General features: G+C 42.6%; 1 protein-coding gene and 1 long non-coding RNA gene across 2 annotated transcripts in view; both read right to left on the bottom strand.

Annotated features, from left to right (window-relative positions):
• Nucleotides 1-402: 402 nt before the first annotated feature.
• LOC117516845 lies at nt 403-20236 on the bottom strand. Its single transcript, XR_004562553.1, has 3 exons — nt 20227-20236; nt 7300-7313; nt 403-751 (listed from the first exon to the last, which is right to left on the bottom strand). It is a non-coding gene; the product is annotated as an uncharacterized LOC117516845 (long non-coding RNA).
• Nucleotides 20237-22480: 2244 nt separating this feature from the next.
• LOC117516847 (transmembrane protein 164) overlaps nt 22481-24496 on the bottom strand; it is a 35974-nt gene continuing 33958 nt past the window's right edge. The window contains exon 6 of the mRNA XM_034177710.1: nt 22481-24423. Within this exon, the coding sequence (XP_034033601.1) occupies nt 24217-24423 (207 nt within the window). The 3' untranslated portion in view covers nt 22481-24216. The remainder of the gene's footprint in view (nt 24424-24496) is intronic.

Below are 24496 nucleotides of genomic sequence, written 5' to 3' on the forward strand. Positions count from 1 at the left end.
TTTCTGTTCGTTATGTTGCTGTGACACTGTGCGTAATGGCCTGTTGAAATATTGAAGGAAGCAAAGCGTAGCTCGTTTTCCTTATAAGTCCAGAGCGAGCGTTTGGCCTCGGACAGGAAAGCGCAACCCGTCCCGACGCCCAGCGGGCCGTTGGGACTACAGAATGTACTGTTAAAGGTCGTTGTGAAAGTTTAGCATTGATATATCGAGAGAAAATCCTACATGTTACCTTTAATATCCTTGATATATGCAGATCTGTTTAACAGGTGGTGTTTTCTTTCTTTCTTATGTCTCTTTGTTGTTAAATTTTCTACTAGTGCAAATCGACACCCCCTGCAGGTTTGGAAGGACATGAAGTCACACAGAACCTCCTTTTTTTTCTTTTTTTTTTTTTTTTGGGTCCCTCACTTCCTTCCTTCACTGTGGCCCACAGTCATGGCCTCGTTTGTCAAAGATGTGATGTTTTCGTTCCGTAGTCGTAGCGGCGGTTTGTTAGTCGTCCTCTCACCGCTGCTCATATCGAGCGCGGCCTCGCTTTTCCTCCAGCTGCTGAACAGTTTGACCCCGGAGAGAAAAGTGGAGCCCGGACTCAGAAACGTGGAAGTTGAAGCGTCTCAGTTCGCGTGCTGGGAGCTTCGGAAGCATTGATACCTCACGGGATGATTGTGGAACCGGCATTTCCAGTTTGTTGTAGCGGATTGCGTTTGGTTCCATACCGAGGGGGGTTCGAGTTCAGGCTCGGCAATCCTTGCTTGGGTCGTTTTTCTACTCCGACGGCGGGATGCCGGAGCTCGCGTTCCCTTCGTATGTTGACTGAACCAAAGATGCCACTGGCCACGCCCAGATGCTGCTCTACAGTCCTGACTTCCTGTCCTTCCAAACAAAAAAAAAAAAAACAACAAACCTCTCCTGCACATGACAAAATCTTCATTATGTGCACGTGTGAGTGAGAGATTTTTTATTATTTGTTTTCCAACTGTCTGGACTTTATTAAGCAATCTGATTTTTCCAGTGAGTTGTCATTGGATCTGTTGGTGAAGCCTTACATGGCGTCAGAGACGGTTCAAACAGTTGCACATTGTTACTTTTGTTCTTATTATTAGTATTATTGCTATAATTTTACAAAAATGAAAATCCCATGGTGTGCCTCCTAGCTTTATGGGTTTATAAATGTGTTTTCCCTAAAGACCAGCAGTTATACTTTCTATAAAAAGATGGATTTTTCCTTATTTTTTATGCCATTAAAGATGAAAAAAGCCTGTTTTCTTTACTCTGGACCCAGTAGCTGCACTGGTGAACAATCGCACTGACGAATTAAGAGAGGGGACGAAAAAAAAGACATTAAGAACTACAATAAACATGTTTGAAACTTTTACTAAAAAACAAAAAATGACTTTTTGTACATGGAAATTCTTTTCAGAAGAATATTTTGGATCTAGTTTGAAACTGATTTTAGTGTTTTTTTTTCTATGATGTGTCACTTTTTTTTGTGTTGCAGTGGCCTCGCGGGCTGGGAGGGTTACCTGGTGTAACTTCTCGTACCAACTTTTCCTTACTTTTTGATTTTAATTTTTTTTTTTAATTATTTTTGAGATCTTTATCTGCTTTAGGAACTTGAAACTGTTGATTGAATAATATGACCTGGGAATTTAAAAGTAATAACAAAAAACAAAACAACAACAACAAAAAATCCATCCTTGCGCCCCGTAGAGCTAGAACCCTTCCACCTCTTTTCCTATTGAATTGCCGTTAGTGTGACAAGACTTGAAATGGGCATTTATTACATAGTATGACTCAAAAAAAAGAGAGAGAAATTAAGAAAAATCTGAAAAAAAAATTGCAAAAGAAAAGTGGAAAGAAAAGTCTACATATAGAGGGATAACTAAAGTATGTAAGCAGTGACTGGGACGATGATAATGTAGTTTTAAACATTGTTATTACCTTTTAAAATCATTTATTCAATAAAAATGCAAAATCAACTCAAAAGAGAGAATGTGTTCTGTTTTCTTTTGGCACGTGCATGATCTGAAAATGAGGAAAACTTTCTGGATTGTTTGCAAAGGAGTCAACATTATGCAAACATGCCGCCAGGGGGCGCAAGAGTGCTGCAGGAAAACGTCCTGCTCCAGTGTCTGGGCGGTGCCACAACATATCTAGAGCCACGTAATGGATAATTAGTGTTGTACTGTCCTCTTGGTAATGACTAATTACCTGTTTCTTTTATTTTATTTGATCTGTTTGAGAGCTTGTTAGTGTCTCCTTTGGTCTCCCCAGTCACTACTATCCATAGGCATACAAACTTGGGGGGGGGGGGGGGGGGGGTTCAGAATGGAATTGCAACATCTACCGAAAGCATCTACCACACCAACCAATTTGGGGTCCTTCAGTCCTGGATTTCAACCACCAACGGAGACAAACGGTCCATCGCCATCTCTCGAAAGTAGCCACGTTTAATGTGGGTGTGTTCTTGGCCTGTAAAAGTGCCTATTTACTTATGCAATTACTTAAAGGAGATATTTTTTGTTAAATCTCTTTAATTCAAGCTAAAAATCATCTTGAATGCTTCCATTGTTAGTATCCAGACAAAACTAGAAAAAAAAAAAATCCAATTACTTATGGACCTCAGTGTGGAGAGCTTGTCATAGCTTCATGTGATTCTTAGCAGAACTGATGCATCTTCAGATTGTATCTTATAAATCCAGCCCAGGACTTCTGATGGGTATTTGAAAAGGTGTGAGAGATCTCATATCCAAATCTACAAACTTTTTTTATTTTGAAATGCAACTTAAACATTGTCCAGTTTGACGTCTATTTAAAACTGAAAATTTATACCCAGTCTGGGGTCCCCTGCTAGAACTGTTTCCCTGTGACCTGATTTCGGCTAAGCAGCTGAAGATAAGGGAATTTATACCCAATTTAATTGCTGCCATAAAGCCTCAGTGCAGCTTTTAGTATTAGGCTGTAACTCTTTACACCTGTCCATTAAAAGGTAGTAACTAAAACCTTATTTGTAACATTTAGGTTGACACGTTTTGGGCACAACCTCCAAAGAATACAGCTCCATAATTGGCTTCAAACAAAAAACTGGATGCAGTAACTTTTAAGATGCTCTCATTCAGCTTTTTCTACATTAATGTAGCAGAAAAAATAAATAAATTTAAAAGGTTATAGCAATTTAACAGCATCCTGTGCAGAGAATGAATCAGCACTCCCTCTGCTCTGAGCTTTTCTGTACAGTTTACGTTCTCGGTTTGGCTGTGTGTGCACATACAGTGCGTGAGATTTCTGTGTTGTGTTTAGTACCTGCGAGTCCCCCCCCCATAGGGATGTTCCAGAATTACAGCCAAAAATCATATTGTGGCTAAAAATGGTTCAAACCAACAACATGGCTGGGACAGAATCTGCATACGTCTGGCTTTTCCCCCCCACACAAGAGAGTTGTCCAACCTGTCAAAAGCCTCCAGATGCTGCCCTTTGTGCTCAGTGTGGGAAGAGGGAGGAGTGGGAGAGAAGGGAAGCTTCATTTATGTCCTGAAACGTGACACTCATGTGACATCTAGTGGAAGAAAAATCTTTCACCAAAATTAGCACCTTTAAAAATACTAACATGAGAATGGTAAATACGAGGTCTGTTAGAAAAGTATCCGATCCTTTTTATTTTTTGCAAAAACCATATGGATTTGAATCACGTGTGATTGCATCAGCCAAGCTTGAACCTTCGTGCGCATGCGTGAGTTTTTTCACGCCTGTCGGTTGCGTCATTCGCCTGTGAGCAGGCTTTGTGTGAGCAGTGGTCCACCCCTCTCATCGGATTTTTATTGCGAATAAAATATTTGAACGATTTGGAGCTTTGCTGCATCAAATTTTTCCAGAAACTGAGAGACCTCCAGGTGGACACCATTCGGAAAGTTCAGATGGCTTTCAGGGACGATTTTATGGGGATTCCACAGATTAAGGAGTGCTCCAGCCGGTTTAAAGACCGCCCACTGCGGCTGAGAGCGCGGCGCACTCCGAGCGCTGATCGACAGGGACGTTGTCTGACTTCCACAGAAATAGCAGAAGACGTGGACATCAGCACTTTTTCTGCACATTGCGACAGACGTGCAGAGAAATTCGCGCGTCGGGATGGAGCCGCATGGCGCAAAGCAACGCCGTGATGAAGCCTCACAGGACATGTTCTGGCATGTCCAGCTCATCCACAATTTCTCGGATAGTCACACGACTGAAAAGCTACCGCAAGCCGTCTGAAAGCCATCCTGTGAGACCAACAGGGAGGTGCTTCTGTCCGGCGCCATGAGTGGCTCCATGGCGCATCCCTCCGCTTCTCTTTCCATGACAAAAACTCCTGTAACAGCGGAATGTGCCGAAAAAGTGCTGATGTCCACGTCTTCCGCCATTTCTGTGGAAGTCAGACGACGTCCCGGATCAACAAAGCCTTCACTTTGGAAATGATCTGGTTGTTTCAGTGGGCTTTCAGCCTGTCCATCAGTGCTCGGAGTGCGCCGTGCTCTCAGCCGCTGTGGGCGGTCTTTAAACCGACTGGAGCACTCCTTAATCTGTGTAGATCTCTGATAAGACTGTCTGATAAGACTGAAATGATGGTTCTTGGTCCAGCAAGACATCGGCATCAATTTGATCAGCTGGCGCGTAGCCTAGGTTCATGTGTTATACGTCATACTGACAAAGTGAGGAACCTTGGGGTAATTTTTGATCCTACGTTGTCCTTTAACCTCCACATTAGGGAAATTACGAGGACTGCTTTCTTTCATCTGAGAAATACAACCCCTGGCAAAAATTATGGAATCACTGGCCTCGGAGGATGTTCATTCAGTTGTTTAATTTTGTAGAGAAAAAGCAAATCACAGACATGACACAAAACTAAAGTCATTTCAAATGGCAACTTTCTGGCTTTAAGAAACACTATAAGAAATCAGGAAAAAAAAATTGTGGCAGTCAGTAACGGTTACTTTTTTTTAGACCAAGCAGAGGGAAAAAAATATGGAATCAATCAATTCTGACGAAAAAATTATGGAATCATGAAAAACAAAAGAACGCTCCAACACATCACTGGTATTTTGTTGCACCACCTCTGGCTTTTATAACAGCTTGCAGTCTCTGAGGCATGACTTAATGAGTGACAAACAGTACTCTTCATCAATCTGGCTCCAACTTTCTCTGATTGCTGTTGCCAGATCAGCTTTGCAGGTTGGAGCCTTGTCATGGACCATTTTCTTCAACTTCCACCAAAGATTTTCAATTGGATTAAGATCCGGACTATTTGCAGGCCATGACATTGACCCTATGTGTCTTTTTGCAAGGAATGTTTTCACAGTTTTTGCTCTATGGCAAGATGCATTATCATCTTGAAAAATGATTTCATCATCCCCAAACATCCTTTCAATTGATGGGATAAGAAAAGTGTCCAAAATATCAATGTAAACTTGTGCATTTATTGATGATGTAATGACAGCCATCTCCCCAGTGCCTTTACCTGACATGCAGCCCCATATCATCAATGACTGTGGAAATTTACATGTTCTCTTCAGGCAGTCATCTTTATAAATCTCATTGGAACGGCACCAAACAAAAGTTCCAGCATCATCACCTTGCCCAATGCAGATTCGAGATTCATCACTGAATATGACTTTCATCCAGTCATCCACAGTCCATGATTGCTTTTCCTAAGCCCATTGTAACCTTGTTTTTTTCTGTTTAGGTGTTAATGATGACTTTTGTTTAGCTTTTCTGTATGTAAATCCCATTTCCTTTAGGCAGTTTCTTAGAGTTCGGTCACAGACGTTGACTTCAGTTTCCTCCCATTCGTTCCTCATTTGTTTTGTTGTGCATTTTCGATTTTTGAGACATATTGCTTTAAGTTTTCTGTCTTGACGCTTTGATGTCTTCCTTGATCTACCAGTATGTTTGCCTTTAACAACCTTCCCATGTTGTTTGTATTTGGTCCAGAGTTTAGACACAGCTGACTGTGAACAATAAACATCTTTTGCAACATTGCGTGATGATTTACCCTCTTTTAAGAGTTTGATAATCCTCTCCTTTGTTTCAATTGACATCTCTCGTGTTGGAGCCATGATTCATGTCAGTCCACTTGGTGCAACAGCTCTCCAAGGTGTGATCACTCCTTTTTAGATGCAGACTAACGAGCAGATCTGATTTGATGCAGACCCACTCATACCATTAGACGCACAAGTACAGCATAATACATAACATATGACGACATAATGCTGAATAATTTAACACTTTATTTACAATATTAAGTGTGTAGGCAAACAAACAAATAGCTTAAATAACAAAATTGCACCCAAAATCACGAATCTATTCTATAGGCCTACACCTGAGAACAAGACAACAAAAAAAATACTTGTGGAGCTAACAAAAAAAAAAAAAGTTTTTGCAAACAAGATGTATAATCTATTCTCTTCATCAATAATGCAGTTGTAGGTATCTGGCAACCTAATTTGCCAAAAAAAAAAAGGGATTTCCAATGATATATATGGTGTATTACGGTAAACGTAAGCCTGTGATGTCATAACACAGAGGAAAAACACGGAAGTTTCACACTAGTGCGCCGCTGATTCTCATTACCGTAAGTTCTCATGTAAGCCCTCACTCTGAAAAATTTCAACACTGACAGCAAGCCAAGAACCTGTGCTTTCCAACAGTGTGCTATATGTTGCATATATTACAGTAAAGTGCGTTCGGTGACTTTTGAAACGAGGGAAAAGTATGAAAAAGAGCCCAAAAGTGACAGAAAAGTACATAGACAGACAGCAAACATAAATGTAGTATTTTTTGAGGAAAAGGCAGGATGTTAGTGTCATTTGTGAAGGTATGCGTGCGTGTTTGTGTGGGTGTGCAGTTTATTTTAAGTGTGGCGCACAGCATTGTTCGCAACCCCTCCCCCCCCCGCCCTTCTTGTTTTTCTGCACCGGAGCAGTGTTGCCAGATATGAAATATGAAACTATCGTACCAAAACCTCAAAATTATCGTATTTTGGGAGAAATTATCGTACACAAACAAAACGCATACAACGTAGCTATTTTAGCGTTTTTTTTTTTAATTTACAAAGAATTTTATGTCACATTTTTAAACAGTAATTATATTAATGGGGAAACTATGGCACAAAAAGAACGCAAATGCACAAGCAAATGCACTAACAGACTGTGAATTAACACAAACATGTGTTAATTACCAGACTAGAATGAGTCGTCATCCGATGCCACTTGTGCAGATTTTGTTGAACACAGAAAAAATGTTGACACCTCCATAAGGAACTTGAACTTTTTTTTATTTTTCTTGTATATCTCTTTGCTCTTGTGTTTTGTTCGTTTGTTATTGCATTTGTTGAAATACAGTTTCGGAAAAAAAAAAGATGTTGGTTGGGGAATCTTCCTGTCCTGTCCTGCAGAGATTGGATGGGAACTCATTCAAATGACTGTCCCAGCAGCCCAAAGCCTGCAGCAGCCCTGTGTGTGGTGTGTCTTTGATGCCGCCTGAGTGCAACGCCTGCAAAATGATTCTTGGGTGTCAGAGAGAGATGCGTGTTTGGGCAACCAACTGAAATTATCGTACATATTTGGGTTTTTTCCCATTATAGATCGTACAGATGGCAAAACTATCGTACAAATACGATAATTATCGTACATCTGGCAACACTGCACCGGAGCCACCCATCCTCTGCGCTCCGGGACCTCCCACTTTACAAATGAAGCACTGCCTGCCACGAGATGCGCTTTGTTTACGTCCATGTGAGAAGAACGTGAGCTAATGAAATTGCAACATGGGTAACCCTGTCACTCTGGCACGTCGAAAACACAAAACGTGACGACTAAAATTATAGTATCGAGTTCGCAAAAAATAGTGAATGATTTTGTTATATAAACAAAAATGCTAAATATTGGTAGGGACTATTTTGCCATCCCAAAATATTGGTTGTGACTTGTCCCTATGGTCCATATGCAAACCTACGCCCCTGGAAATGACTTTAGTTTTGTGTCATGGCTATTATCTGCTTTTTTCCTACAAAATTAAACAACTGAATGAACATCCTCTGAGGCCGGTGATTCCATAATTTTTGCCAGGGGTTGTATAGCGAAGATTCGCCCCATCCTGTCTATGGCTGATGCTGAGACTTTGATTCATGCGTTTGTCTCTTCTAGATTGGATTATTGTAATGCTTTATTTTCTGGCCTGCCGCAGTCTAGCATTCAAAGACTTCAGTTGGTACAGAATGCTGCTGCCAGACTTTTGACACAAAGTAGAAGGTTTGACCACATTACTCCCATTCTGGCATCCTTTCATTGGCTACCGGTTTCTGCCAGATCGGATTTTAAAGTTTTATTGTTGGTTTATAAAATTGTTCATGGACTGGCACCTTCCTACCTGGCGGACTTGGTTAAGCCCTACGTACCTGCGAGGCCTTTGCGTTCGCAGGGCACAAGGCTTCTGTGTGTTCCAAGGATGAAGAAAAAGCCTGTGGGGTATACAGCCTTCTCCTACCGTGGTCCGGCTCTTTGAAACGATCTACCTGCTGTTATTTGGCAGTCTGACACGGTGGAGATTTTTAAATCAAGACTGAAGACCAGTGTTGCCACAGTTACTTTGATAAAGTAATCCAATTACTGATTACTCCTTGAAAAAGTAACTTAGTTACTTTACTGATTACTCAATTGTAAAAGTAACTAGGTTAGATTACTAGTTACTTTTTTAGTTACTTTCCCCATGACAATGATACCTGTTTTGCCAAAACTCACTTTATAGTCACCCTTTCTTGACTTCAATGAAAATAAATACTTGTTTTATAAAAAGTACAATAATCTTTCTTGACCTCATATTTAACTGTTGACAGCACTGTAAAGCTGCGTTCACACCGGGCGCAACGCGAGCGACTGCAGCCACAGGTTGCCATGTAATCCGTTTTGGCGCCAAACCGCGCAGCGCGACGCGATAGACGCGAGTGAAGCGATTTTGAGGGTTTTGCGCATTTGTGGCGCGATATTTTGCGTCGCGTTGCCCTCCTCCCCAAGTTCAAAAATCTGAACTTTTTTGTCTCGTCGTGCCGCGATGACCAATCAGGGACTGAATATGTAGTGACGTGGAGATGTCTGGAGTTTGACTGAAGATGTGAACATGTCCTGTATCTGGTAGCAGCCTGTGAGCAGGACTTATGTCTCTTTTCTCCTTTATTTCACAATTATGACAGTTTTTGGAGCGAACAGCAGCACCACAGCAGCGGGGAGCGGAGTTTCTTTTTGCGCGAATCGTTCTGGAGATTATTTTACTTATTAACTACACAGCTGTATAATAAAGCAAATGGTGACTGGTTTATAAACACAATTATGACAGAGTTTTTGGAGCGAGCAGCAGCCCTACTTACAGCAGCGGGAGCGGAGCTTTTTCCTTTTTTTTTTTTTTTTTTTTTTTTTTTTACATGCGCGCGAGCAAATCGTCTGTAGAAAATATTTTATTAATTAACTACACAGATGTATAATAAAGCAAATGGTGACTGGTTTATAAACACAATTATGACAGAGTTTTTGGAGCGAGCAGCAGCCCTACTTGCAGCAGCGGGAGCGGAGCTTTTTCCTTTTTCTTTTTTTTTACATGCGCGCGAGCAAATCGTCTGTAGAGAATATTTTATTAATTAACTACACAGATGTATAATAAAACAAATGGTGACTGGTTTCTAAACACAATTATGACAGTTTTTTGGGGGAAGAGCCAGCTGCAGCAAGCAGCGGAGTTTTTTTTTTTAATTGTTTACATGTGTGCGCGTGAACGGGACAGTTGATCCTCAAACTGGGTCGCAGAGGTGGAAGGACCACTGAAAGCGGCTGTCACCCAGACACAGCTCCTGCAGCAAATAATGATACTCTCTATATTGGGAGCTTTCCACAACAACTCGCTCCATGACAACTGGAGCCAGCTAGCGGAATGGAAGCTCCTCCTATTTGATGACGCACCGGGGCGAATTTTCGCAGCGAAAGTCCACCCAAGCAGAGCGACACACGGGCGAAGGAGGCGCGTCCGTCGCCTGGCAACCCACGCGAATTTGTAGCGTCTGATCGCGCCCGGTGTGAACGCGGCATAACAGTAAAACTTGCAATTTCTAACCTACATTGTTTATAAATGTAACTATTAAATTCTAATATTTTTCTAACATTTAAATTCTCTATAAACATTTTACTTGTCAAAATTATTATTTTCATTCCATCTGGATTCGGCCCTGCTTTGGCGTTTGAGCACAAAGAATGGATAACATTTATTTATGCAGAAAACATGACCAGATTTACAGGTAAGAAAGTTTTATTGTGTTTTCACATCATGTGGTCCTCAGAAAGAGAGTTTAGGTGCATTTGAGTGGAAAATAGTGTTAGTTGTTGACGCGTCGCGGAGGATCAGCTGTTTTTAACGAGACGATACGGAGCGGCTCAGCTCAGAATTCTAAATAAAGGAGAAAAATAAAGCATAAAAATGTCTTTGTAAAGCTCAGTGCAGGTGTGCTGTTTTCACCGCGCTTTAAGAGGTGAGGACGAGTCGTAGCTGATGAAAAGCTCACAGCTCGCTTAAAGTGGGCAGTTCAGTCGAACCCTGACCTCCTCCCCACGGACCAAGTTTAACGCTGCTATCGACCCACAATGCAAAAATAATAGTAACGCAGTGACTTGGAGAAGTAACTTTAATCTGATTACTGATTTGGAAAGATTAACACGTTAGATTACTCGTTACAAAAAAAAGTTGTTAGATTAGAACGCGTTACTTAGTAATGCGTTGCTAAGTAACGCGTTACCGGCATCACTGCTGAAGACCCACTTTTTTTAGACTGTCATCATTAATTTTTTAATCTGTTTGTGTTTGCTTTTAATTTTGATTTTAGATTAATTTGTGTTGTTGTGAATTATGTGAAGCGCCTTGGGGCGACTGTCGTGAGTTGGCGCTATATAAATTAATAAATTGAAATTGTGTAATCCCCATAAAATCGTCCCTGAAAGCCATCTGAATTTTCCGAATGGTGTCCACCTGGAGGTCTCTCACAGTTTCTGGAAAAATCTGATGCAGCAAAGCTCCAAATCATTCAGACATTTTATTCGCAATAAAAATCTGAGAGGGTGGACCACTGCTCACACAAAGCCTGCTCACAGGCGAATGACGCAACCGACAGGCATGAAAAAAACGCACGAAGATTCAAGCTTGGCTGATGCAATCACACGTGATTCAAATCCATATGTTTTTTGCAAAAAATAAAAAGGTCGGATAGTTTTCTAATAATAGACCTTGTATGCCAAATACTGATTGTAACAGTAAGTTGTATCGTCGTCATAAGTCATCTTCAACTGCTTATCCAGGATCGGGTCGCAGGAGCAACAGCTCCAGCAGGGGAACCCAGACTTCCCTTTCTGTTGCCACATTGACCACCTCTGACTGGTGGATCTCAAGGCATTCCCAGGCCAGGGTGAAGATATAATCTCTCCACCTTGTCCTGGGTCTTCCCCAGGGTCTCCTCCCAGATGGACGTGCCTGGAACACCTCCCTAGGGAGGCACCAGGGGGAATCCTTACCAGATGCCCCAACCACCTCAGCTCGCTCCTCTTAAAGCGAAGGAGCAGCGGCTCTACTCCGAGCTCCCCATGGGTGACCGAACTTCTCACCTTATCTCTAAGGGAGACACCTGCCACCCTCCCGAGGAAGCCCATTTTGGCCACTTGTACCTGTGATGTATAGTTCTTTTGGTCATGACCCAACCCTCACGACCATAGGTGAGAGTAGGAATGAAAATTGACCAGTAGATTGAGAGCTTTGCCTTTTGGGTCAGCTCCCTTTTCGTCATAACAGTACGGCAGAGTGAATGCAATACCCCCCCGTTGCACCGATTCTCTAGCCAGTCTCGTGCTCCATTGTCCCCTCACTCGTGAACAAGACCCCGAGGTTCTTGAACCCATTCACTTGGGGCAAGACGTCATTCCCTACCTGGAGTAGGCTATCCATCGGTTTCCTGCTGAGAACCATGGCCTCAGATTTAGAGGTGCTGATCCTCATCTCAGCCGCTTTACACTCAGCTGTGAACCGATTCAGTGAGCGTTGGAGGTCACAGGCCGATGAAGCCAACAGGACCACATCATCTGCAAAAAGCAGTAATGACACCCTGAGCCCACAAAACTGGAAATCCTCCTTCCCCCGATGCCGCCTTGATATCCTGTCCATGAATATCACAAACAGGTTTGGTGACAAGGCGCAGCCCTGGCGGAGGCCAACCTCCACCGGAAATGAGTCCAACTTACTGCCGAGCACCCAAACACAGCTCTTGCTTTGTGAATACAGAGATTGGATGGCCCTGAGAAGGGACCCCCTCACTCCATACTCCCGCAGCACCTCCCACAGTATCTCCCGGGGTACCCGATCATACGCCTTCTCCAAGTCTACAAAACACATGTAGACTGGATGGGCATACTCCCAGGCACCCTCTAGGATGTGAGAGTAAAGAAATGGTCGGTCATATTGTTCCTCTTCAATCAGAGGTTCAACTACTGGCCGAACCCTGCTTTCCAGCACCCTGGAGTAGACTTTACCAGTGGACTATATATATACTCAACAAAAATATAAACGCAACACTTTTGGTTTTGCTCCCATTTTATATGAGATTAACTCAACGATCTAAAACTTTTTCTACATACACAATATCACCATTTCCCTCAAATACTGTGCACAAACCAGTCTAAATCTGTGATAGTGAGCACTTCTCCTTTGCTGAGATAATCCATCCCACCTCACAGGTGTGCCATATCAAGATGCTGATTAGACACCATGATTAGTGCACAGGTGTGCCTTAGACTGTCCACAATAAAAGGCCACTCTGAAAGGTGCAGTTTTGTTTTATTGGGGGGGATACCAGTCAGTATCTGGTGTGACCACCATTTGCCTCATGCAGTGCAACACATCTCCTTCGCATCATCCGTGAAGAGAACACCTCTCCAACGTGCCAAACGCCAGCGAATGTGAGCATTTGCCCACTCAAGTCAATCAATCAATCAATCAATCAATTTTTTTATATAGCGCCAAATCACAACAAACAGTTGCCCCAAGGCGCTTTATATTGTAAGGCAAGGCCATACAATAATTATGTAAAACCCCAACGGTCAAAACGACCCCCTGTGAGCAAGCACTTGGCTACAGTGGGAAGGAAAAACTCCCTTTTAACAGGAAGAAACCTCCAGCAGAACCAGACTCAGGGAGGGGCAGTCTTCTGCTGGGACTGGTTGGGGCTGAGGGAGAGAACCAAGAAAAAGACATGCTGTGGAGGGGAGCAGAGATCGATCACTAATGATTAAATGCAGAGTGGTGCATACAGAGCAAAAAGAGAAAGAAACAGTGCATCATGGGAACCCCCCAGCAGTCTACGTCTATAGCAGCATAACTAAGGGATGGTTCAGGGTCACCTGATCCAGCCCTAACTATAAGCTTTAGCAAAAAGGAAAGTTTTAAGCCTAATCTTAAAAGTAGAGAGGGTGTCTGTCTCCCTGATCTGAATTGGGAGCTGGTTCCACAGGAGAGGAGCCTGAAAGCTGAAGGCTCTGCCTCCCATTCTACTCTTACAAACCCTAGGAACTACAAGTAAGCCTGCAGTCTGAGAGCGAAGCGCTCTATTGGGGTGATATGGTACTACGAGGTCCCTAAGATAAGATGGGACCTGATTATTCAAAACCTTATAAGTAAGAAGAAGAATTTTAAATTCTATTCTAGAATTAACAGGAAGCCAATGAAGAGAGGCCAATATGGGTGAGATATGCTCTCTCCTTCTAGTCCCCGTCAGTACTCTAGCTGCAGCATTTTGAATTAACTGAAGGCTTTTTAGGGAACTTTTAGGACAACCTGATAATAATGAATTACAATAGTCCAGCCTAGAGGAAATAAATGCATGAATTAGTTTTTCAGCATCACTCTGAGACAAGACCTTTCTGATTTTAGAGATATTGCGTAAATGCAAAAAAGCAGTCCTACATATTTGTTTAATATGCGCTTTGAATGACATATCCTGATCAAAAATGACTCCAAGATTTCTCACAGTATTACTAGAGGTCAGGGTAATGCCATCCAGAGTAAGGATCTGGTTAGACACCATGTTTCTAAGATTCGTGGGGCCAAGTACAATAACTTCAGTTTTATCTGAGTTTAAAAGCAGGAAATTAGAGGTCATCCATGTCTTTATGTCTGTAAGACAATCCTGCAGTTTAGCTAATTGGTGTGTGTCCTCTGGCTTCATGGATAGATAAAGCTGGGTATCATCTGCGTAACAATGAAAATTTAAGCAATACCGTCTAATAATACTGCCTAAGGGAAGCATGTATAAAGTAAATAAAATTGGTCCTAGCACAGAACCTTGTGGAACTCCATAATTAACTTTAGTCTGTGAAGAAGATTCCCCATTTACATGAACAAATTGTAATCTATTAGACAAATATGATTCAAACCACCGCAGCGCAGTGCCTTTAATACCTATGGCATGCTCTAATCTCTGTAATAAAATTTTATGGTCAACAGTATCAAAAGCAGCACTGAGGTCTAACAGAACAAGCACAGAGATGAGTCCACTGTCCGAGGCCATAAGAAGATCATTTGTAACCTTCACTAATGCTGTTTCTGTACTATGATGAATTCTAAAACCTGACTGAAACTCTTCAAATAGACCATTCCTCTGCAGATGATCAGTTAGCTGTTTTACAACTACCCTTTCAAGAATTTTTGAGAGAAAAGGAAGGTTGGAGATTGGCCTATAATTAGCTAAGATAGCTGGGTCAAGTGATGGCTTTTTAAGTAATGGTTTAATTACTGCCACCTTAAAAGCCTGTGGTACATAGCCAACTAACAAAGATAGATTGATCATATTTAAGATCGAAGCATTAAATAATGGTAGGGCTTCCTTGAGCAGCCTGGTAGGAATGGGGTCTAATAAACATGTTGATGGTTTGGATGAAGTAACTAATGAGAATAACTCAGACAGAACAATCGGAGAGAAAGAGTCTAACCAAATACCGGCATCACTGAAAGCAGCCAAAGATAACGATACGTCTTTGGGATGGTTATGAGTAATTTTTTCTCTAATAGTTAAAATTTTGTTAGCAAAGAAAGTCATGAAGTCATTACTAGTTAAAGTTAATGGAATACTCAGCTCAATAGAGCTCTGACTCTTTGTCAGCCTGGCTACAGTGCTGAAAAGAAACCTGGGGTTGTTCTTATTTTCTTCAATTAGTGATGAGTAGAAAGATGTCCTAGCTTTACGGAGGGCTTTTTTATAGAGCAACAGACTCTTTTTCCAGGCTAAGTGAAGATCTTCTAAATTAGTGAGACGCCATTTCCTCTCCAACTTACGGGTTATCTGCTTTAAGCTACGAGTTTGTGAGTTATACCACGGAGTCAGACACTTCTGATTTAAAGCTCTCTTTTTCAGAGGAGCTACAGCATCCAAAGTTGTCTTCAATGAGGATGTAAAACTATTGACGAGATACTCTATCTCCCTTACAGAGTTTAGGTAGCTACTCTGCACTGTGTTGTTATATGGCATTAGAGAACATAAAGAAGGAATCATATCCTTAAACCTAGTTACAGCGCTTTCTGAAAGACTTCTAGTGTAATGAAACTTATTCCCCACTGCTGGGTAGTCCATCAGAGTAAATGTAAATGTTATTAAGAAATGATCAGACAGAAGGGAGTTTTCAGGGAATACTGTTAAGTCTTCTATTTCCATACCATAAGTCAGAACAAGATCTAAGATATGATTAAAGTGGTGGGTGGACTCATTTACTTTTTGAGCAAAGCCAATAGAGTCTAATAATAGATTAAATGCAGTGTTGAGGCTGTCATTCTCAGCATCTGTGTGGATGTTAAAATCGCCCACTATAATTATCTTATCTGAGCTAAGCACTAAGTCAGACAAAAGGTCTGAAAATTCACAGAGAAACTCACAGTAACGACCAGGTGGACGATAGATAATAACAAATAAAACTGGTTTTTGGGACTTCCAATTTGGATGGACAAGACTAAGAGACAAGCTTTCAAATGAATTAAAGCTCTGTCTGGGTTTTGGATTAATTAATAAGCTGGAATGGAAGATTGCTGCTAATCCTCCACCCCGGCCCGTGCTACGAGCATTCTGACAGTTAGTGTGACTCGGGGGTGTTGACTCATTTAAACTAACATATTCATCCTGCTGTAACCAGGTTTCTGTAAGGCAGAATAAATCAATATCAATCAATCAATTTTTTTTATATAGCGCCAAATCACAACAAACAGTTGCCCCAAGGCGCTTTATATTGTAAGGCAAGGCCATACAATAATTATGTAAAACCCCAACGGTCAAAACGACCCCCTGTGAGCAAGCACTTGGCTACAGTGGGAAGGAAAAACTCCCTTTTAACAGGAAGAAACCTCCAGCAGAACCAGGCTCAGGGAGGGGCAGTCTTCTGCTGGGACTGGTTGGGGCTGAGGGAGAGAACCAGGAAAAAGACATGCTGTGGAGGGGAGCAGAGATCGATCACTAATGATTAAATGCAGAGTGGTGCATACAGAGCAAAAAGAAAAAGAAACAGTGCATCATGGGAACCCCCCAGCAGTCTACGTCTATAGCAGCATAACTAAGGGATGGTTCAGGGTCACCTGATCCAGCCCTAACTATAAGCTTTAGCAAAAAGGAAAGTTTTAAGCCTAATCTTAAAAGTAGAGAGGGTGTCTGTCTCCCTGATCTGAATTGGGAGCTGGTTCCACAGGAGAGGAGCCTGAAAGCTGAAGGCTCTGCCTCCCATTCTACTCTTACAAACCCTAGGAACTACAAGTAAGCCTGCAGTCTGAGAGCGAAGCGCTCTATTGGGGTAATATGGTACTACGAGGTCCCTAAGATAAGATGGGACCTGATTATTCAAAACCTTATAAGTAAGAAGAAGAATTTTAAATTCTATTCTAGAATTAACAGGAAGCCAATGAAGAGAGGCCAATATGGGTGAGATATGCTCTCTCCTTCTAGTCCCCGTCAGTACCCTAGCTGCAGCATTTTGAATTAACTGAAGGCTTTTTAGGGAACTTTTAGGACAACCTGATAATAATGAATTACAATAGTCCAGCCTAGAGGAAATAAATGCATGAATTAGTTTTTCAGCATCACTCTGAGACAAGACCTTTCTGATTTTAGAGATATTGCGTAAATGCAAAAAAGCAGTCCTACATATTTGTTTAATATGCACTTTGAATGACATATCCTGATCAAAAATGACTCCAAGATTTCTCACAGTATTACTAGAGGTCAGGGTAATGCCATCCAGAGTAAGGATCTGGTTAGACACCATGTTTCTAAGATTTGTGGGGCCAAGTACAATAACTTCAGTTTTATCTGAGTTTAAAAGCAGGAAATTAGAGGTCATCCATGTCTTTATGTCTGTAAGACAATCCTGCAGTTTAGCTGCAGGATTAATTAATAAGCTGGAATGGAAGATTGCTGCTAATCCTCCACCCCGGCCCGTGCTACGAGCATTCTGACAGTTAGTGTGACTCGGGGGTGTTGACTCATTTAAACTAACATATTCATCCTGCTGTAACCAGGTTTCTGTAAGGCAGAATAAATCAATATGTTGATCAATTATTATATCATTTACCAACAGGGACTTAGAAGAGAGAGACCTAATGTTTAATAGACCACATTTAACTGTTTTAGTCTGTGGTGCAGTTGAAGGTGCTATATTATTTTTTCTTTTTGAATTTTTATGCTTAAATAGATTTTTGCTGGTTATTGGTAGTCTGGGAGCAGGCACCGTCTCTACGGGGATGGGGTAATGAGGGGATGGCAGGGGGAGAGAAGCTGCAGAGAGGTGTGTAAGACTACAACTCTGCTTCCTGGTCCCAACCCTGGATAGTCACGGTTTGGAGGATTTAAGAAAATTGGCCAGATTTCTAGAAACGAGAGCTGCTCCATCCAAAGTGGGATGGATGCCGTCTCTCCTAACAAGACCAGGTTTTCCCCAGAAGCTTTGCCAATTATCTATGAAGCCCACCTCATTTTTTGGACACCACTCAGACAGCCAGCAATTCAAGGAGAACATGCGGCTAAACATGTCACTCCCGGTCCGATTGGGGAGGGGCCCAGAGAAAACTACAGAGTCCGACATTGTTTTTGCAAAGTTACACACCGATTTAATGTTAATTTTAGTGACCTCCGATTGGCGTAACCGGGTGTCATTACTGCCGACGTGAATTACAATCTTACCAAATTTACGCTTAGCCTTAGCCAGCAGTTTCAAATTTCCTTCAATGTCGCCTGCTCTGGCCCCCGGAAGACAATTGACTATGGTTGCTGGTGTCGCTAACTTCACATTTCTCAAAACAGAGTCGCCAATAACCAGAGTTTGATCCTCGGCGGGTGTGTCGTCGAGTGGGAAAAAACGGTTAGAGATGTGAACGGGTTGGCGGTGTACACGGGGCTTCTGTTTAGGGCTACGCTTCCTCCTCACAGTCACCCAGTCGGCCTGCTTTCCCGGCTGCTCAGGATCTGCCAGGGGGTAACTAACGGCGGCTAAGCTACCTTGGTCCGCACCGACTACAGGGGCCTGGCTAGCTGTAGAATTTTCCACGGTGCGGAGCCGAGTCTCCAATTCGCCCAGCCTGGCCTCCAAAGCTACGAATAAGCTACACTTATTACAAGTACCATTACTGCTAAAGGAGGCCGAGGAATAACTAAACATTTCACACCCAGAGCAGAAAAGTGCGGGAGAGACAGGAGAAGCCGCCATGCTAAATCGGCTAAGAGCTAGTAGCTACGCTAAGCTAGCGGATTCCTAAAAACACGCAAAGTGAATAATGTGTAAATAATTTAGAGGTGATTCAGCAGAAGGAGTGCTTTAGTTAAGGCACGTAAAGATTACACTGGGAAACAAATCGTAATCTAGATAACTAGATCAATCTAACTGCGCAGATTAAACAGCTAACAGATACAGAAAAACACCGCTGTGCTCCGGAACAGGAAGTGATACAATACCGCAGTGAGAGCCAACTACCAGTAGAGGCCAAGTCGGTTACGATGACGAACTGGAGTCAGGTCGAGACCCCAATGAGGACGACGAGCATGCAGATGAGCTTCCCTGAGACAGTTTCTGACAGTTTGTGCAGAAATTCTTTGGTTATGCAAACCGATTGTTCCAGCAGCTGTCCGAGTGGCTGGTCTCAGACGATCTTGGAGGTGAACATGCTGGATGTGGAGGTCCTGGGCTGGTGTGGTTACACGTGGTCTGCGGTTGTGAGGCTGGTTGGATGTACTGCCAAATTCTCTGAAACGCCTTTGGAGACGGCTTATGGTAGAGAAATGAACATTCAATACACGAGCAACAGTTCTGGTTGACATTCCTGCTGTCAGCATGCCAATTGCACGCTCCTTCAAATCTTGCGACATCTGTGGCATTGTGCTGTGTGATAAAACTGCACCTTTCAGAGTGGCCTTTTATTGTGGGCAGTCTAAGGCACACCTGTGCACTAATCATGGTGTCTAATCAGCATCTTGATATGGCACACCTGTGAGGTGGGATGGATTATCTCAGCAAAGGAGAAGTGCTCACTATCACAGATTTAGACTGGTTTGTGAACAATATTTGAGAGAAATGGTGATATTGTGTATATGGAAAAAGTTTTAGATCTTTGAGTTCATCTCATACAAAATGGGAGCAAAACCAAAAGTGTTGCGTTTATATTTTTGTTGAGTATATATATATATATATCTCCACACCCAGAGCCTTCAGTATTTTTAGATGGATCTCATCAACCCCTGGGGCCTTGCCACTGAGGAGTTGTTTGACTACCTCAGTGACTTCCACCAGGGAAACTGATGATAATCCTCCATCAGCTTCCAGCTCTGCCCCTACTATAGAGGGCGCTCCAGTCTGATGCAGGAGTTCCTCAAAGTGTTCCTTCCAGCGCCAGATTACATCCTCAGTTGAGGTCAACAGAGTCCCATCCTTACTGTAGACAGCTTGGATTGTTCCTCATTTTCCCCTCCTTAGGTGCCTCACACTCCTCCAACAGCATCTTAGTGCTGACCGAAAGTCCTCCATGATGGTTACTCTGAACTCCTCCCACACCTCCTGCTTTGCCTCCCGCATAGCAGAGGCCGCTGCCCTTCAGGCCTGTAGGTACCTTGCAACTGCCTCCAGAATTGTCCGAGATAACATATCCCGGAAGGACTCCTCCTTCAGTCGGACAGCTTCCCTGATCACCGGTGTCCACCATGGTGTTCGAGGGCCACTTCTTGAGGCACCTAAGACGTTCAGGCCACAGCTCCCTGCTGCAGCTTCAGCAATGGAAGCTTTGAACATTGCCCATTCTGGTTCAATGCTCCCAACCTCCACAGGGATGCTAGAAAAACGTTGCCGGACGTGTGAGTTGAAGATCTGTCAGACAAGGGCTCCTCTAGATGTTCCCAGTTCATCTGCACTATCTGTTTGGGCTTACCAGGTCTGTCCAGAGTCCTCTCCACCCTCTGATCCAGTTCACCACCAGATGATCAGTTGACAGCTCTGCCCCTCTCTTCAACCTAGTGTCCAGAACATGCGGGCTCAGATCAGATGATAGGATCACAAAATCGATCATTGACCTTCAGCCTAGAGTGCTTTGGCACCTTATGAACATCCTTATGTTTGAACATGGTGTTCATTATGGACAGTCCGTGACTAGCACAGAAGTCCAATAACAAACGGCCGCTCGGGTTTAGATCCAGGAGGCCATTCCTCCAAATCATACCTCTCCATGTGTCTCTGTAATTGTCCACATGTGCGTTGAAGTCCCCCAGCTGAACAATGGAGTCACCCACCGGAGCCCCATACAGGACAGGACTCCAAGAAGGCAGAATACTCCAAACTGATGTTTGGTGCATACGCACAAAGTCAGTTTTCCCTCCTGCCACCTGATGGCGCAGGGAAGCGACCCTCTCATCTACCGGGGTAAACTTGAACATAGCGGCGCTTAGCTGGGGTCTCCTGAGTATTCCCACACCTGCCTGGCGCTTCACACCCTGGGCAACTCCAGAGAAGATTAAGGTCCAACCCCTATCAAGGGTAGTGGTTCCGGATCCGAGGCCCACCAGATCTAACTGGTAATGCTCCACCTCCCACACAAGCTCTGGCTCCTTCCCCCACAGTGATGTTCCATGTCCCCAGAGCTAGCCTCTGCTACCCGGGTCTGGTCCGTTAAGGCCCTCGACTTTCACTGCCACCGCTTGGACACTGCACCCAACACCAGTGGTTAACCCACAGGGTGGAGATGGAAAGTCCATGTTGCCTTTTTGGGCTGTGCCCAACTGCGCTCCACGGCAAGCCCAGCCACCAGGTGCTCATCGAAGTGCCCTCCATTCAGGCCTGGCCCCAGGCCTTTCTGGACTTGTCATGGTGTCAAAGTGAACTGTCTGGCCGCTCGACTGAGACCAGTTTGCCATGGGAGACCCTACCAGGAGCATGAAGTCTTCAGACAACACAGCTCTCAGGTTCATAGCGGGAGACAAACCTCTCCAAGATAAGGTCATGGTTCCCAGACAGTTGTATTGTGATTTGAAGAAAAAAAAAGTGTTGGTAAAATTTTTTTTAATTTTTAAGGACCCGTTTGTAAAGCTCAGAATCTGCTGCTAATTATGGAGAACAAAGTCATGAGATGAAGGGTGCGACAATTAACTGACACAAACCGAAAATGTTTTTAAAGTAAAAGATGCAACATTGATACATGGACATCTGAATGGATCTAAATATACAATGAAATTGGTCAGTGGCTAAACTTTGAATTGATCAAGTTCGTTTCAGTTACTTCAAACACTTGAAAAACTTCAAATGTTGCAGTGAGAAAGTAAAAACAAAATCAAAGTCTGATAGCGTAAGGTAGTATAACAGATGAATGCACCCGTTTAAATTTTATATTCTGGTGAACAAAACAAGCCGAGAGTGCTACTGCAGCACAGTAGTCAAAAGTTTTTAAGTTTTTTTTTTTTTTTAAATGAAATATATGTTTGAAGGTAAGCAAAGTCACTTGACTTTGTTCCATAATAAAAAGCATCATTGACTCATAGTGTAGTCGGCGCATCAAGATACGCATCATGTCGTTTTGTCAGGGCGACGCACCCGATTACAGACACTGAGCATTTTTTCCTAATTTCAACTCTATTTTCTGGAGCATAAATCAGATTTTTTTTTAAACTAGTTTAGAGACCCTGTGACTTATGCACTAAAGAAGAAAAAAAAAAAATCACGTTTATTTATAACTATTTATATCAGACTTTCACAGGAAACAAAGCACTAAACAAAAACTCCACTAAAAAAAAAAAAAGCCAATAAAAAATACACTTCGACACTGAACAAAAATCCCAAATTACATTGCTCATATTACAGAGAAAAGTGCGACTTGTACTCCGGAAAACACAAAACGTTCCGACATTAATAATGTAAAAGGATGAATATGAGTGAAATTACTTTTATTATCAATACAACACAAACCCAAAGAAACAGAAAAGTGTATCTTTGTCCCTTTACAGCCATGTTGCCGTAACACACACGCACACACACTTTGTCATCCTTGAAATGAGCGACGTCACTCTGACTACAGCAGAAAATAATACTTTTGTTTTGAGGGCAGCAGATAAAACAGCCCAAAGTGACTTAATGCAGATCAGTAAAAAAAAGTGTACATATGATGGAGGCGGAGTTAATACGAGACAACCCATAACAATAACAAAATGACAAATTCTAGTTTTGAGTTTTTCTTTTTTGGTAAACACGTTCATGCTAACATTCTGCAGGAGTGTAAATGGAAAACAAAAAAAAGGTCCCCGGTAACTCCACATTCCTCGTTCATCCCTGAAACGTGCGCTTCGTGTTCCCTGATTATCCAAAGTGGAATGACGTGAACCGGATGGATTCCAAAACACTTCGGAGGCCTCGAACCAAGACGCTTCTGAAACCTGAAAGTGGGAACAACTTCAGAAACAAACCCGCCAACGTATTTTTTTTTACACAGCAGCAAATGAAATGAAATCCACGGTGCGTTCTGTAATTTTAGCACAAATGTTTGACCGCAAAATTGTTCACACATGCGGTTAGCGGAGTAAATAAGCTGCTTGACTTACGGAAGAAAACACGTTTGTTCGTTTATTGTGCTTTGTCACTGAGAGACTACTGTCGATGGGCAAGACTTATCAAAAAAAAATTTCCTCTGGGAACCTAAAACTGTTTTTTTTTTTAGGAAAACTTTAAGTAGATAATTCAATTAGCCTGCTAGCATTAGCCCTGACACCGTCATCCTTTCACAACAAAGCTCTCTGTGTGTGGGCAATACTGCTTCCACGTGAAAATACTTTTACTGTGAAGCACATTCCAGAAAATATATTTCGCACTTTTAGTTTTACCCATTTTGCAGACGGCAAAAAGCAAAACTTTTTTTTTTTTAACCACTTGAACATTTCTCTGACATTTTTGGGTACCACCGTGTGACTGCAGTTGGATTGTCAAATATGTACTAGTTGGCAGGTCTGAAAAAATAAGTTCATATTTTTAGCATGGAAACACTTCTGATGCAACGACGCACGTCGGCCTAAAAAGATACTTAAATGAGGAAGTACAGCTCAAGAAGCAACAACTTTTACAACTTCTCACAGTCACACAAAGCTTCCAAACAAATAATAATAAAAAAAGGCATCTTTTAAACGCCCTCACGGCCTACGACTGCTGGCATAAGCTCCACCCATGCGACCCTTAACTGGAGTAAGCGGCTGAAGACAAATGAGTGAGTGTGAGCTTTCACACACTAAACGTGTGAGCGACGACAACTGCACAAAAAAAAAACGGAAGTGTAAAAATTTCCCCCTTTTTATTTTCCTCTCTCTCTCCTTAAAACATGATTTCCACATAAAGGCACCTGAGAAATAACGGCATCGCTCACAAATCCACTGAGCGCCCTCTTGGAGTGGATATAAAACGCTGTTTGTTAGGAACGCCACAAAGATATCGATGAGCATTAAAATGCCTACGACGCTGGAGCATGCAAGTTAACTACGACATCGATTCGCTGATCTGGCAACGCTTTATGTTTCAGCAAAACAGTCTTAAAAGATGCATTAAAATTTTCATTAAAAAAGGAAGAAGAAAAAAGAAAAGTCCCATTTAGCGTGAAGGATGCGGTCTGCGTGCGTCTCTACGTTCAGTCAACTTTCTTGCTGCGCAGTCGGAATGTGTCCAGCACATATCTGCAGGTGGAGCCTGTGTGCTGCGAGAGCAGCGTGAGCAACTTCCCATGAACGAGGGTCAGCAGCGTCTGGTGGCCTGTAGCCCAAACCCGATACCAAGGCCCGTAGAACGGATCAGAGACAGCTGGACACAGCATGTTGTTCAGGTTGACCTCAGTCACCTGGAAGGGGGGGAAAAACAAAATGTGAATGAAGAGGAAAAAAAAAAAATTCTGGTAAAATATGATGTAGGAC

The sequence above is a fragment of the Thalassophryne amazonica genome, chromosome 9 (genome assembly GCF_902500255.1).
Source record: "Thalassophryne amazonica chromosome 9, fThaAma1.1, whole genome shotgun sequence".
Taxonomy (NCBI): domain Eukaryota; kingdom Metazoa; phylum Chordata; class Actinopteri; order Batrachoidiformes; family Batrachoididae; genus Thalassophryne; species Thalassophryne amazonica.